Source organism: Lycorma delicatula, chromosome 7 (genome assembly GCF_047948215.1).
Source record: "Lycorma delicatula isolate Av1 chromosome 7, ASM4794821v1, whole genome shotgun sequence".
Taxonomy (NCBI): Eukaryota; Metazoa; Arthropoda; class Insecta; order Hemiptera; family Fulgoridae; genus Lycorma; species Lycorma delicatula.
The window spans coordinates 96,413,864-96,430,932 of NC_134461.1; the positions used below are offsets into that span (position 1 = coordinate 96,413,864).

The following is a 17,069-nucleotide window of genomic DNA, read 5'->3' on the forward strand; positions in this document are numbered from 1 at the left end:
GATAAGGATATATGGCAAATTCTTTAAGAGTAAAGTTCTGACATAAAAAATAAATGAATGGGAGTTGATTAAAACCATTCAAATAAATGATATAGATAAGGGATTCATTTACTCAAGCACGCACACAAATACATGTTTACACACAAATAAAGAATGATAAAAATATAAGGCAAATAGTAGATTTAAGATTTGACAAGAGAAAGAATAATGATTAATATGTTGTGATCGATTTTTATCTTTTTAAATAGATCTATCACAAGTTTTTTGTTGTTGATTTAACATCAATAAAATTCAAGTGTCTGATATTAACACTACTTTTTGGTTTAAACATACATATATATATAAAAGCCAATATCATTCATTTACTAACATTGATTTTGCTAGATTTATGATCCTAAGAGCCTGTAAATTGATAAATCAGTTTGTCTTTCTGATTCCAAGAGAAATTTTAATTCTTTTAATTCGTGTAGGAAAACTCCTACGCGAATTAAAAGAGGCTTAAACTTTCAATAGCAATTTTAATTCAAAATCATTAGCTTTTCTTGAAATTTAAAGAAATATCTTCAGTTTTTTTCTGAGAAAAGTGAACTAAAATCATAAAAATGCACAGACAGATAATATAACTTTACACTGTTCACTGAGTTGCCCAAGAAATTAATTTTCGTGAAAATCAGTTATAAATTTTTTGATATTCCATTAAAATACAATGATTCTCTTTATCTATGTGAAGAAGGAGTATCTAGTTAGTAATGATATATTGAGAAATGGCAGAATCACCAATGAAATGCATGTGGCCAATCCCTACAGGAATTGAAAGTTCCAGTATATTTACTGTAAGTTGCCAGTATGCCATTACAGATGAAACCAGAGTGGCTATCCCATCCAGTTTGTTTAAGGAATAAGAAATAAAGTGTAAGGAAGAGGGAAAAAAGAGAGAGATAACTTTCAGACGGACCACCTCTGATTTAATACTTACCATCCTCCCAAAGACTGTGTGCAATAATAATATGATAAATGGCCTCAAAGAAATGTTTTTCTTATGTTTCTTTTTCTATTTTTAATAAATTACTTAATGTTACCAACCTAAAGATTTTCTTGATCTTCCAGGTGTAAGTAATAGAATTTCTTTTATTATCCAAGGTATCAAATCACACACATTCCTGTCATCTATGCAATAAATATTATTAACCACTGATCAAACTAAAATTTTTATTTATTTTTACTGAGACTTTTTAAAGTCTCAGTAAATAAAAACTTAGTTTAAAGAAAAACTAGAGTAAGCAACTTAAGTATGAAGTGTCACTTATCAATCACTGTACCTCCCATGCTCTATATCTATATCGTAGTCAGATAAAATTGTTATAATTTTAAGGGGAAGGGGGCTCTGTTTAATTAGTTTTTTAAATACTTGCTAAAAAATTGAAACCCTCACATGTTGAGATTTTGTTGAATATTAAAGTTATCCAACATTTGCAAAGACCAATGGTACCCAAAAACATAAATTTTATCCCAATTAGACAGATAAACAAAGGTAGACTGCCAAATTGTATCATACAAAATGAGATACGAGGGCTGTCCAGAAAGTAGCTTATGTTTTGAAATAAAAAACCAACCAAATAAAAAAAATAAATTTTATTATATGCATTTGAAAGAGACAATCTTAAACTATTTTTCCACATAGTCACAATTTAAATTGAGGCACTTATCATAATGATGCACAAGCTTTTCTATTCTTTCACTGTAGAAATCTGCCACCTTAGATTTTTGGTACCCATCTTGCACAAAAGCTATCATAACCAAGCTTCCCCGATACAGTTTCATACAGTAAACTTTGTGAAATTTGGGGGAAATGAAGCGAGAGTTCTGTAATTGTAATGTTGAGATTTTCACGAATTTTATCATTGATTTTCATCGTCAGTTCATCAGTCACAAAGCTAGGCCAACCACTGCAGTCCTCATCATGAACATTGGTGCAGCCATTTTTAAACTGAATGCACTACTGCCTCAGTCCACCTTCACTCATTACTATATCTCCAAACACCTCACAAAGTTGCCAATGAATTTCAATTGCTTTGAGGTTTTTTGCCAGTAAAAACCTAATCACTGAATGCACCTCACAACTTTTGGGATTTTCTATTGATGTGCAGATTTCAATAATTCACAATGAACAAAGCAGAAAAATCACAGTCCACACACTACAACAGCTTGATGCGTAAGTGTAAAAACGTTTTGACACCAAGATGGCTAGCGACTCTATCCCCACCCATCTCCATGCTAGGCACAAACGTAAATTACTTTCTGGACCACCCTTGTAGATAGAGAGAACAGAAGAAATGTAGAAAACTTCTGAGTGTGTTTGTGTGTGTATATATATTCATGCTTGGACATTCATCTACAAAATACTTTTTTTTAATTGTATTTGTATAATACATATGTACATGAAACTCAACCCAGAAATTTAATAGCATTTGTAACATAATGATAATTATCAACACTTTGTAACTATCGATCTATGTACATGTACATTAACTGCTACAGTTGAATGGTTTTAGATGATATGATATGACAAGAAGTATTAGTTACTCCCTTAAGTGCCATAACTAATAATAACAAGCTTCCCGTGGCACTTACTGTGAAAAAATGATGAGTGAATACTGTGAAAAAATGATGAGTGAAATGTTTCTTGTTTCCGTCAATAAGCCAGTATTAAAGATTGGGATCAATAATGTATAGGAATTAAAGTACTCCCTTTTTTGAAAAACAATAAATTATAATATTATACCTCAATTCAATAACAGAATAATTTTGAATATTTGTACTTTAATTACAGATGTGCCGTTCCACATTTAGAACAAAATAATACCTATCTTCCGTTTAATTCGCCAGAAGTAATAGACCAGTGGATACCTAAATTGAGTAATGGAGCACCTGATTCATGTCATGTCATTGATTCAGAGACAAATTTAACTACTACATGTAACCATTGGGTTTATGATACTACGTATTACAAAACATCTCGCGGCATGGAGGTATGTATTAAATGCATTATTAAACCTCAGTAGCCAGTTTATAAATATAACAATTCATGTTTATTAGTCTGTCTTATCCATGGGAAAATATAAAGAGTGGGCTACCCAAAATGGAAATCAGTTGATTTTACATGCTTTCTACAGTAAATTATATACTTATTCTAGAACTTGGATCAATTAATTTATGTGTTGTTTCTATGTCAATTGGTTTTATTATTAAGAATTTAAATTTATCATAAATTACATCCTCAGGGTTTTGGGGATATGTAGTGGGATGTTTTCCAGCCTGAACTTATGAAAATTCTAGATCCATCCAGATGATTCAGTACTCATAGAGTTCTGGACCAATTTCTGTAAATTTCCTTGGTAACTGAATGAGGTACATAATCTTGTTGTTTTGTACTATTTGTTCTATACTTTTTTTTAGCTATGTATGCATGTAAGGCATCTGAGGAACAACCAGGGTTGCTTTTTCTGAGTGTAATGAGATTCATTAATTAATCACTCTCTTTGGTGAATAGAATGAAGGTGTCAGATTTAATGCTGAATATCTCCTGCATTTGAGTAAGCTTGGGTTAAATGTACATTTCTTTTTGAAGTATAGTTTGAAGGCACTTTATCAGAGTTGTTGACGATTGCCAACAATAAGCTGCGTTTCATTAAAAGTGATATGCTGATGCAGAAGTAATTTATATAAGATAAAAGAAGCTCTTTTTTTACTTTTTTTTATTTTTTAAATGGCATTGACTGCTGTGGTCATAGCACTAAAAAAAATGCCAACAGGGCACAGCAAGTTGTCCAAGCATTCCTTATTTTAGTGATCTATAAGAAACAGTTTTTTAAATGTGGCTTTGGCTATTCACATTTTACTTTACACACCCTTCAATTTCTGTAATCCTACTTACTGAGAGGTTCCAGGAGTTGCAACAATCCAGTTTACTGTCTTATCCAGAACCTAATTCCCTTTAATATTTGCATTTGGGGAACATGTATTCCTCATGCCATCTAGTGATGCTCTATTATGCCCTTTTATATAACTACCATATAATTGTGAATCATAGTATCCTTATAGTTTATGTTTTGTAGATTTTGTCAAAATTAAATTAACACATCAAGGTGATAGTAATTTAAGTGAAGATGTGGGTGAAATTTACATGCTGTTTAAATCTCTGAAATCCATTAGACTTATATCTGAACAGTAGCATACATTTCTACATTCCTTAATGCTTTTCTATCTTGATGATTATTTACATTTTATGTACATAAAATTAAAAAAAAAAAAAATTAAGTAAATTTATTACTTAAGTTTACGACAATTTATTTACTTACTTTGAATGGCTGGTTATCACCTTTAATATTATAATAGAATTAAAAAATACCAAACAATTTTAAAACTGATTAAAAGGTTTTTATGTTAATACTTGATTAATTAAGTTAAAAAAGCTTTTAATTACATTCTTAAATGAACCAGGCATGAGATGCTTTAGAATGATTACGCTATTGTCAGTACCATTGTTTGTCTCAGATAAACCTTGTCTTTAACTACTGTTTAGTTGTGACATCTAATAAACAGAAACAGTTCATGTTCAAAAATATATGAAACAGCTAAGTAATTTCTGCCTAAAAAAATTTATATCTTTAATGATTGTAAAAGGAAGAAATACTTATACCTAACAATAAAATTTTAAGTTGCTTCAAAACAACCCATATCAATCACTGAATATATTACATATGATATATATTGTATTTCAAAATTTAATGGTATTAAATATGGTTAAGATAGTTTATCACATAATTAGTTTAAAATTCTTAAGAAAAATTTTACTACTAATGCAATATTACATTTAATGAATTTCTTCCCTGTTGTAAGGTAGCCCTTGATAGATAGATAAAATATCAGCACAATGCATAATAATTTAAAGTTTATCTGAACTTTCTTAGCTATAAAATTAATGAGAAACTATTTACCCCCCCCCCTCCCAAAAAGTTATATAATAGAATAAAAAGCTATTAATTATTATAATAGAAATGAATAAAAAGCTATTTTTATTCAAGAACTTGATCTACTGACTATGTAATGTTCTTTGGCTATAATGTAAAACATAATAATTGCTAAACTGCTGATAAACAGCTCCTTTATAATGTAATGTTATACTTTTGTCACTATGGTTCAATTACCAGTGGTGTCTAAGAAATCTTAAACTAATACTTAATAATTTTTAATGCAAAAATGTAATTATGTTTACAAGCTGTATACAGTAGTAATGTATTCTTGAATGTAAAAACAATAAAATCTTGTTTATGACCAACTCCAAATTTAAAAAAAATATATATTATTTGAAATTTTGGTGATCAGAGCATATTATTGTATAATGTCCCTGTTACAGTCCCTGAAAAATAACACATTCTCATTTTATTATTACAGAAGCAATTAAATGTATTAATAATAATGTAAATTAATGAATGATCATCTCTCCAGTTAATTTTTTTTTATCAATTTCTATTCCAGTGGAATTTTGTATGTGACAATAGATGGATGGGAGCAGTTACACAATCAGTATATATGTTTGGAGTATTTACAGGAGCTGTTACACTCGGTAGCATGGCTGACAAGTTGGTATAGTAGTATATTATTGATACTGTAATTGCCAGTAAATAAAACTGAATAGAACAAATATATACAATAAACAAGAAGTGGTAGCTTTTAATGTGTAAATCATCCAACTTCTTTTACTGCATCTTGAATGTTTGTATAAAAATGTTTAGTAAATGGATAAAAAGAAATGATGGAGTACTAAGTCAAAATGAAAAAAATTTCTCCTTTATTGCCATCATATTTCATGGCCTGACTATCTCAGTGGGTGTTATATGATGTTATCAAATGCTATGAAGTGACAACAAGAATAACTTATGAAATTAACATAAAATGGCATTTACATGCAATTATGATACTCAAAAATGATACAACCCATAAAATGAAGGCATAAATATGCAATGATAAATTTTATGTTATGTTCTGCCACATGGCAATACTCAGTCATACTCACTCAATGTTAGTCGTATTTAACAGTTGAAGTAATTTTGTTATGCTTTAGTATTACTTCAGCATCCATTTGTCAAAGATGAATCGATTTTTACTGCAGAAATTTATTTTTAAACAAATTTTTGAAATATGAATAATTTTCTGTTAAAATTCCCCCAGTCTGCATTACTGCTATATTAATAATATAATGTTTGATACATAAATTTAGGAGATTGGGAGCATACAGAATCAAAAGGATCTAGGTCAATTTTTGCTGTTAATTGCAGATCTTGAGGATATGAAAGAACATTTGGCTCATTCACCCAGAAAACCTCTAACAAGTCTTATCCTCTTAGTCAAGACTCAGCAGCACTGCTTTCAAGAGCTACAAACTGTTAAAGCTGCATACTTATTGCATTAGATGCAATAAGTATGATTAATGTAGATTAAAGTAGATGCAATAAGTATGATTAGATGCAATAATTGTACTCTAATGCAGTAAATGTAATGTAATGAAGAAGAACTTTTTTTCCCCTTTTTTTTCTTTAATCCCAGGTCCACAGTCAAGTAATTCTTTCCACAGAGGATGAGATAAGTGTTTTGTAGTGTGTGTGAAAAATGCCATGCCTGACTGGGATTCAAACCCAGGACCTCTGGATGAAAGGCCGAGAGGTCCTTTCACCACGGAAGTCGGCAATGAATAAAAACTGGTTTCACCTTGGTGCCTTGTGAACAGTCAAGATAGCTGAACATGGAGTAGTACAAATTTTTTTACTTTTTACAAACCATCATTGTATATTCATAAAATTTATATTTAGTATATGCAAACACTTACTACCATAAACAAGTATTTTATTTAAGTATTAACTTAGCAACAACAATTCTTTTGTTATTGTATTTGTCCATATTCTCTTCTGTACTAATATCTCAAATATAAAAGTATAAAAACCGTTTACCACCAAGAGTACAGAATTCGATAATGCTTCTTACCTTATACTAATTATTTTTTTCCAACAGCGCTTTCAACTTTTTCTTCAAAATCACACATTAAATTCAAACCATTAAAATTATAACATATAAAAATATGTAGTCATAAATATTAAAAAATATAAAATTGAAAAATTAAAAAAAAAAAAATTTTTAATGTGCCTAGCCATACATTCAGTACTGTGCTCAAGCTACATAATAAAATTATTTTTTTATTTTTTTTATATTTTACATTTTGTAATATAATTTTTTAAATTTCCATATTAAGGTAAAAATATTTAAACATTATAATGATACAGTGGTTAATAACATGAATGCTTAAAAAGATATTCTATTAAATTACGGTTTTAAAGGTATTATATTTTCATCAGTTATATAGAATTTGGTGCATTTAACAGGATTATACAGTTTTACTTTTATGTTAGCTACACCTGTGACTAGACATGAGTAACTATTTCAAAGTGAAGTCTTGAATACAATGGAAAGGTTAATTTTGAATAAAAATCATGCAAATATTTCCTGTACTAATATTGTAAACATAACCTCTTTCTAAGAATCATACCAATGACTACAATGATGCTACAGAAAAATTGTTTGAAAGAGTATCGTTTCAAACAAGATTTCTATAAATAACTTTGAAACTTCTGCATTGGTAAAAACTTTGTGGAAATTAATTTTATCCAGTATTTGAATTTTGTTTTATGTTTCAGCATCAAATAAAGAAACAGAAAACCATGTTTTTTTCACCTTAAGGATGGAGCAACTATTCACACTAAAAAAAAACCCTGGCAAAATACCAATCTTGACTTACAAGATGCGAGCATCTTGTATATTTTTTAATTGTTTTCCTTTTAATAAATTTTCTTTCATTCAAACAGCATTCAGTAAAGTTTTTATTCAAATCTCATTAGTGTTTTTTTTTAATTTTTGTCACAAACAGACAGAAATTCTAAAATTATAGAAACCATTTCTATATGATAAGAATGTATGATGATGCAATCCATGTAAACAGTAAAAAAACTATTAATAGATCTGTAGGGTGTTAGAATGTTGCACTGAATCAGTACTTGGTGTGGAAGATAGGTAGATAGATAGGTACTCTGGGTGCTAATCTGAAATCTGATCTCATTGTTTAAATTTTAATTCTAATGGCGTCTTGATATTGTGTGCTAGCCATTATTTTGTTGTTGAGTTCTAATTTAAATATATCTTGGCCTGAGGATTAAATTATAAAGAGCTGCAGCAGTTACATATCATTCACATATATATGTAAGTCAGTTACATATGAGTTACACTACACCTCATGTCAGTATACAAATCAATCAGTTGATAAGCCAGTAAATCAAATTTCAGTTGTAACTAATAAGAACAAACTCTAAAACTCCTGAGTAATGCTGATCCCAGTGATCATTCAAATTTAGAAAGGAAAAATGAAGCATTAAAAAATACTTTATTTAATTTCCTTTGACTTCTTTTATTGGCATTTAATCATTAATAAATGATGACAATAATAGTCGATTTAATTTAAAATTAATGCCTTTTAAGTATAAAAAAAATTAATCATAAAAGAAATAATGAAACATCCCTATAAGAATACCATTTAATAGCTTTCAGTAGATTTTGCATGCTAATTAGCTCTCTTCAGAGTTGTACTCCAACTCCATTATCAGTTAGTATTCACTTGCAATAACATAACATTTTTACAGTTCTAAGATGCCTGTAAATGCGGTTACAGGCAGAGGCAAGATGAAAATAAGGAAAAGATCTGGAACCAGTGAGCCGACCTGCCATACCAGACATACTGCCAGCAGGTGGGGAAGCTCATTAGAGTTGCAAGGACATTTTCTGGGCTGAGTAATACTTGATTGTTGAGCCGACCCAGGGGAGCAGGAGAACAAACAAACATAAAAAAAAAAAGATGCCTGGAAAAAGAAAAGTCTTACTTATGAAATCAAAAAGTTATGTTTGCATAGTGTTTGATAATTTAATTATACTTGTATATACATTTGTTTTTCAATTTTACTATGTTATTAGATTTCATAATGTCCTTGAATTAAGTGCATTACAGTTTTCTGTGGTATGTAATATATTTTTTGTAGTGTGTTACATATGTATGAATGTTTATATGGTTTTTATTTAATGGTTTACAAACTAGATTATGTTATTAATGTAATAAAAAATAAATATGTTTACATATATCATTTAATCGGGAGAAATTGTTTATCATACAACTCTTTCATTATAGCATTTTTCTTTCAGGTATGGCCGTAAAATAATATTTTATGTATCAGCTGTGCTTCAGCTAATATTTGGTTTATTAGTGGCTTTTATTCCACACTATTATATTTATTTGTCTGCAATGTTTATCTATGGTATGTTTGGATCAGCTGGTGCTTATATAACTGGATTTGTTATGAGTAAGTTCAATATTATTAATCATTAACAATACTTATTTTAAGAAAATATTAAAAGTAGTATCAGGCATTAATGAATTTATATTGTTATTTAATAAAGTGTAACAAATTAGAAAATAACACTTTTTCAATTCTTTAAATTTTAACCTTAGAAGTCTCAGTGATAAATAATAACAACCAAAATAAACATACATAATAAACTAACATAAAACAACAATAAATAATAACCTTCTGATCTTTAATTTAGCATTGGCAAGATATCAAATTCAAAATTTAAAGAAATATTAAAACAGTATAATTTTCAATATTTTAGTGCAATTTTTTTTAATTTATCTTATTTTATAATTTTTTGTAGTTTTTTTTTTTTTAAATAAATCATGGAAGTTGGTCCACAGAGAGATGAACAAAGCTTACACAAAAAAGTAATATATATAGATCAAATTGGGAATTTTTAAAGGAAATTCTTTATGTACCAACAAAAGATTCAATACTTTTAATACAAAGAAAATGTTCTTAAAAATTGAACTACCTATATGTATATACCTTTTCTTGTATATATGTAGTACAACTAAATTTTAAATATTCTAAAATTCTGAGCTAAAAATTGTATTTAGAGAATCTTTCATGTATCAATTGACTATTCAAGCAAACTACACAGGAGTCTGTACTATACATTGATTTATATATTGGTAATAAATAATTTTATATAATTTTATAATATTAAAAAAGATTAATTAATTAATTAATTATCATGTCTTACATTGACATTTTAATAATAATCCAGCTACATAATAGCTCCATAAAAGTTTCTAAAAGCATCCTTTTAATGGTATAATTTAAAAAAAAAAAACATTTAATCATATACCCTCACACTGACCAATAAATTCATCTAAAACAATTAATTTTTGAAAGATAGAGGTAATGGAATAGGTTTTCAATTTGTTTCAATTGCAGAAAATGTATACAAACAAAGCAGTTTGTTTTTCAAATTTGGTGGTAAAGTAATATTTTACCTATGTGCTTCAATTAATATTTGGTTTTAATAAAATTTAAAATTGTACCCATAAACTTGTTATTAGGCAATCTCATAGTGCTATTATTATTATTATTATTTCATTTTGTTTAGAGTCTTTATGTGTGGTATAATTTACAGCCCAATCTGTATAATTTTAGTTGTTAAATCTTTGAACTGTTCACACAAACAATTTATCCACTATTACTTTATTCTACAGTAAAGGTTTTTCCAGGTATCCTTCCCTAAATTCAACCATGAAGTTTTCATTACCCTTTTTAATAATTTCTTGGCAATCCAGTTAATAAATGTTATTCTAACTTCTGTTCTTCTGCAAATTATTGATTCTCATTGTCATTTAATATGATGATTGAAGACATAAGATATTATAGAAAAAATAAATAATTATTTACTCCAGAATAATTTTACATGTTGCACAACCACCATTTTATCTTCCAGACCTTAAGACAAATGTAATAGAAATTGCTGTCCATAATCTAAACTGAATGTAGATAATTCAATAAGTTTTGATATCTAATCCTTTCTAGGGTTTGAACTCAAAAGAACTATGTCTTAAAACTGCATTACTTAAAAGGCAAATTAAACAAAAATAATCATACTTATATTTGAAGCAAATAAACAATAAAAAACAGGCATACATTCCCTTTACTGTAACTTAATAAGTCTAGTATGTCATAATTGCATCCTAATGCACTGTAGTCTTCAAAATTAAATTTTATTTATCTCGTAATATTACAGAAATTAAAAAAACACTACATGCCCATTCAGTGTAATAAGTGAATGCATTCTATTTTTTAAATTTTATGAAGACATATTTCCATCTATCTCCTCACTGACACATCAACACAGCAATGGTGTTTTATGTTATTCTGAATGTTCATTGGTTACATTCAAAACTACCTGTCTAGATACATATTTCTCAAGACTTACTTAAAACATTAGAAACAATGCCTTTCAATATTTCACAAAGGTTGATTACTCTTTATTCACTTCCTAATAAACATCAAATTATTTTATTTAGAGATAATTTCACATTATCTGATGTGAATAACAAATAGAGAAATAAAAATGTTAATGTTGTGTAAATATTTTACCTAAACATCCTATTGTTATTTTCCAAAGAGTATTTGGGATAATTTCATGATTTTTATCTAACAGCTTCCATTTCTGTTAATAGTAGTACTCTTTTTTCTTTTAGTATTTATTGAGTTTTTTTTTTTTTTTTTGTAACTGATAGTAATTCTCTGGTATAAATTTGAAGTTTACACTGTGCATATGAATGTGACTAACTACTTTAGAATTTAAAAAGATGAAAGACTTACTAAATATCTCTTTAAGAAAATCTTAGGTCTTTTATACCAAAATTTCCCACTTACATTACTGACAATTATTTTTGATAATAATGTTTTTAGTATTGAAATTATTTTTAACATTATTATTTGTTAACATTATTTTTGATAACATCAAAACATTATTTTTTGATAATGTTTTTAGTATTTTAATATGAATTTCTTTTTTAGCTATGGAACTAGTTGGAGCATCAAAACGTACAGCATGTGGTATGACATTTCAAGGGATGTTTGCATTAGGTGTTATGTTAGTAGCAGTATGGGGATTTTTCATATCTGACAGAGTTTATCTTCAAGTTGTTTATGGTTTGCACAGCTTAGTTCTGATTGGACATTGGTGGTAATTAAATCTCATACAAAATGTTATATATATTTTTATTTTCTTTATGTAGATAAGAAAGAATCTTTAGTCTTAATACATCATCAGAATTGTTATAAAAATGAATGTGCCTATAAATTTGAACTCTATATACCTTAGAGATTTACAAATCATTTTATAATAAAATTAGAAATTAATTTCTTGTATTGAAAATAATCTTCTGTAACTGGTTTTTATTGAGAATGGTAAAATTCTATATGGTGATAAAAAAATTTTCCACAAACTGTTTCAGCATTTTCATAAAAAATTGTGTTTTTACAGGAACTAATGTCATAAAAGGTTTTCCATGAATTTTATTATTGTATAAGATGGTTTGTATTCAAATAATGTAGTTCTATGAACTTCAAAAAACTTTGTTTCATAATTACTAAAAGCTAATTTATAAATTTATCAGCCTACAAAAATTGATTATTATTTCATGCTTAGACAATGGAAAAATACAAAAACAATGAAAGTTCATTAATTGTAGTTCCTTATAAGAATGCTTACAGGTTTTATATTTCTTATATCTGCCATTTTTCTCCAGACTTCCTTCAGTAGCCTAGAAGTTTATTCCAAAATTTAATTTAAATAACAATCCTCAAAACACTGTTGTTTGTTGTTTATGAGATGTAATCAATTTATGATATACTGCTGTCTTATCAATTTATCATTAAGAATACTTATTTATCCTAAAGATATTTTTGAGCTAAACCTTTTTATGTGATGATAGACTTTTTAGATGAAATATTATTCTTACTGATAAATGTCTTAAACTGAATTATTCACGTTCCTTGAGACCAGAATTGTCATTAGTATTATCTTAGTTACAGAGCTGACTTATCGCTCTTGCTTTCATCAAAAAAATTATAAAAGAATCAACATCACTGATTACAGGACCTTAGATTGAATATTCCTTTTTGTCTTTATTTAAAGTGTGTTTACATTCCATGATCATGAAATTTTTACATAAAAATTCTACATTCACTTGTCATGAAATTTTTTTATGCATAAGATATGAGCATGAGATGTTCAAAGTGATTTCTCTTCTGTTTTTAACAATTATTTTGTTATCGCATTTTAGTCATATTTTAACACTGCAACAAATTTTATAACTACATTATGTTTCATATTACTATACATAAATAATATTAATCAATATTCAACTGTTTTTTTTTTATTAGATCTATAAAATTAAGGAAACGATATTAGTATTGACTTTTACAAAGATATTGCCAAATACTGTTGCTGCTACCATCAAATGAAAATTAAATTTTAACCAGTAGAAATATAATACAGTTGCATCTTCACAAATATGCACTGTAAGATTTTGTATTGTAGTTCAGTTATAACTCTCTACAGTTAAAAAATAATTTATCTGAATTAACTAAACCTAAGTAAATTGCAACATTTAAAAAGTATATATATAATACAATATACTTTTATATAAATATATAAATACTTACATACTTTTAAAGATATGTATATTATTTTTTTTAAATCTGTTCTTTTAAGAATCATACTCCTCTGTACTATACACAAATATATTTATTTTTAGATTAACCAAAGTTCAGAATAAATAAAGGGATGACTTACCTTATTCCTCTATATATGCAGGAGCGCTTTCATACATTACTTGCATCATCAGCTCCATTGTATTCATATATTCATCTCAAATTACATTACAAACTTTGTAAAATATAATAACATATCATACAGTTATTTAAAAATTTAAAACCTTTAATCTTTTTATTTCTTTATTTTAAACCTTTATTCAGTTAAATTAAAAATTAAAACAAAATTTAAAAATATAAAAAATTAAATAATAAAAATTTTTACATATGTAAAAATATGATGTCAGAGTGTAAAATCAAATTAAAATTAACAATCTAAAATCAAAAATTCAAATAAAAAAATTTTAAGTAAAGTAATTATGCATGTCTTCCATTTAACTGAACTTACTTTATATTCTGATTGAAATATATTAAATTATATACATCACTATCAAAATAGATGGTTGTGCAGTCTATTACAGCTTTCAAAATACTGTCACCCTCATATTCTGTCTGAAGGTTAATCATATTAAATCTATCTTTATGTTTATAAATATATATATATATATATATATATATATATATGTATACATATAATCTTTTTAAACTGTCTAATCCCTTACTATTCATATTCATATTATATCTTTTAACTCCCAGTATTTTTAAATTTGTCCTAATGTCAGATATTGTATGTTTATTTTTAATCAGATGATCAGATACATTAGTAAAACCCAGTTTACTAACTTTTTTATAATTTCTAAAATGTTCCAAGAATCTAGCCTTAAATGATCTAGCGTTCTTTCCTATATAAATATGGTCACAATCATTACATTCACTTTTATAAATACCACTCAAATTATATAAATCAGATGAATTATTATGTTTATTACTTATTAGATGTTATATTTTGTGGTTATTTGTCTGGTATGCAGGTTTAAATTTATTATTACAATAAACCTTTGTAATATGTTCAACTATTTTATTAGTATATATGTCACAGCGAAATGATGAAAACAGAGATTTGATCAAATCCCTAAGGTAGATTATCAATTCACGGAATATATTAAAATTTCAACTCTGTGGGGCGATTTCCCTAAAGAAAGTAAGTGATTTGATCAAATCCCTTAACTGTTTTAGTGAAAAGATGAAATAATATTGTTTAGATATTAAAAGTATTTATTTAGTAAATCATACATTATTAAATGTAGAATAGGTAATACAACAATAGTCATTGAAACAAAAATTATTTATATGAAACTAACTGAAAAAAAACTATGAAAAAACTTATAACTTTCGAATAAATAATTTGTGTTTCATTGACTATTGTTGTATTACCTACTCTACATTTAATAATGTATGATTCACTAAATAAATAAGTCATGACACCTTCTATCCTTCGTTATTTGAGTCCTGACTTGTTTATTCCATCCATAATAAAATATCATGGGTATGAGTTGTCCCGTAAACAACTTTACTTTCAAACTCCTGTAAATAAACCTCAGATAGAATGGATGGCAAAGGAAAACCCAACGGTAGAGTGTTTTCCTAGGTGTAATATTTGTCATAAAATTTAAAATAATTCTGTTTGTATATATTTCTTATAATAGCAATAATATTTTCAATAAATAAGGGATCTTCATGATTTTGTATTAATTTATTTTTTACTATTTTAATAGTTTTTTCTATGGGCATACTAGGATATATTACAAATATCATAGCTAACCATCCTAGTTTTATCACTAATTTTTAAGTATTTTAATTTATTTACTAATTCGTATCCATTTTTTATATTAAATTTGTAACCTAAATTTATTTTGTTTCTAAGTATTTTATCAATTATTTTAGATAGTGTAAGAAGGAGCGGTTTTGAAGCTAATTAAAGGTCGCATAGATATACCCGGTTTGTGTATTTTTGGTAGTCCTGTTAATATACGTGCACTTGGTTGATAAGGGTACAACCTTGTGTGATATGTTAAATTATTTTTATAACTGAAAATGTTGCAGTATTTTATTAAACTTCTAGTAATTCTTTGAAATTTTTTCTTAGGGTCCTTTATTCCATTCACTCTCCATTCATCATCACATCATTCTCCGTTTTCAATTTTCAATTCTCAGTTTTATTTTTGATTTTAATTTGATTTTATGTCTTGATGTCATATTTTTACGTATGTAAAAATTTTTACAATTTAATTTTTAATGTTAATTTTAATTAATTTTTAAATTTTGTTTTAATTTTTGTTTTAATTTTTAATTTAACTATATAAAAATTTAAAATAAAAATATAAAAAGATTAAAGGTTTTGAATTTTTAAATAAAATAAATTAATAATATAATATGTTACTATGTATGTGTACTATGTATGCATAATATGTATATATGTATAATATGTATATATACATTACTGACTGATCTCCTTAGAGTAATAGCATTTTTCCTTTTATCCAAAAGTACTAGGTTCAAAAACCATTAGGACAATATTTTTCATTTGCAAAAACATTCATCTCATTGCAAAATAGAAAAACAAAACTGGGTGACTAAGAATGGGGCTGTAAGTATACATCTGTGTTTACTTATAAATAAATATTAACTATTATTTATGGGTATTATGTTTCAGGCTAATAGATGAGTCACCAAGGTGGTTGTGGTCTCAAGGTAGATATAATGAAGCAGTTGATATTATTGAAAAAGCCATAAAAGTAAATGGTTTTACCATTGAACTTGACAAAACAACATATCTCTCTGCAACTAAATTTGTAAATGTGCCTCAAGATGATAAATCTTATAGCATTATTGATATGGTTAGAACTCCTAAGTTACGTCTCAAATCATTGAATGTTGGATTAAACTGGTAAATTTTAAATATTACTTATTATTTTGGTTCTTTTTTTCTGTACTTCAGAAATAAATTTCCTACATATAAATGAAAACATAAGTTAGAAGTTTTTATTTTTCAATTTAAATGTTGATAAAATCTATTTTGGTAGTCTCCAATCTGTAACATATACATCCCTTTAGGGATACAAACTAGAATATATGAGATACATGAAAAAAATTAATAATAATTGAAAGAGTTGTAAATATTCACAATGTTAACAAGAGAGTAATAAAAAGTTGTAATGTCAGTTCACCCTATAATGACAGTATGAGCAAGGTGTCTTCATTATTTAAATATACTCTTTCAATAATAAAGTAAAGGAAACTGTTATAGCAGTTGATATTAATAAAAACATAGCAATAGCAGTTAATCTAAACATATAAGTTATTGTAATCATGTTCATTGAACAACCAATAAATCTGGTAAAGGTCTCTCTTATGTAACTGAAA

General features: G+C 26.9%; 1 protein-coding gene across 3 annotated transcripts in view; it reads left to right on the forward strand.

Annotated features, from left to right (window-relative positions):
* Positions 1 to 17,069, forward strand: part of LOC142327396 (organic cation transporter protein) — a 146,270-nt gene that overhangs the window by 118,177 nt on the left and 11,024 nt on the right. For all 3 annotated transcript variants that reach the window (XM_075370427.1, XM_075370429.1, XM_075370428.1), the window contains exons 3-7: positions 2,831 to 3,029; positions 5,539 to 5,642; positions 9,298 to 9,455; positions 12,006 to 12,174; positions 16,360 to 16,593. In XM_075370427.1, coding sequence (XP_075226542.1) covers positions 2,831 to 3,029; positions 5,539 to 5,642; positions 9,298 to 9,455; positions 12,006 to 12,174; positions 16,360 to 16,593 — 864 coding nt within the window. The remainder of the gene's footprint in view (positions 1 to 2,830; positions 3,030 to 5,538; positions 5,643 to 9,297; positions 9,456 to 12,005; positions 12,175 to 16,359; positions 16,594 to 17,069) is intronic.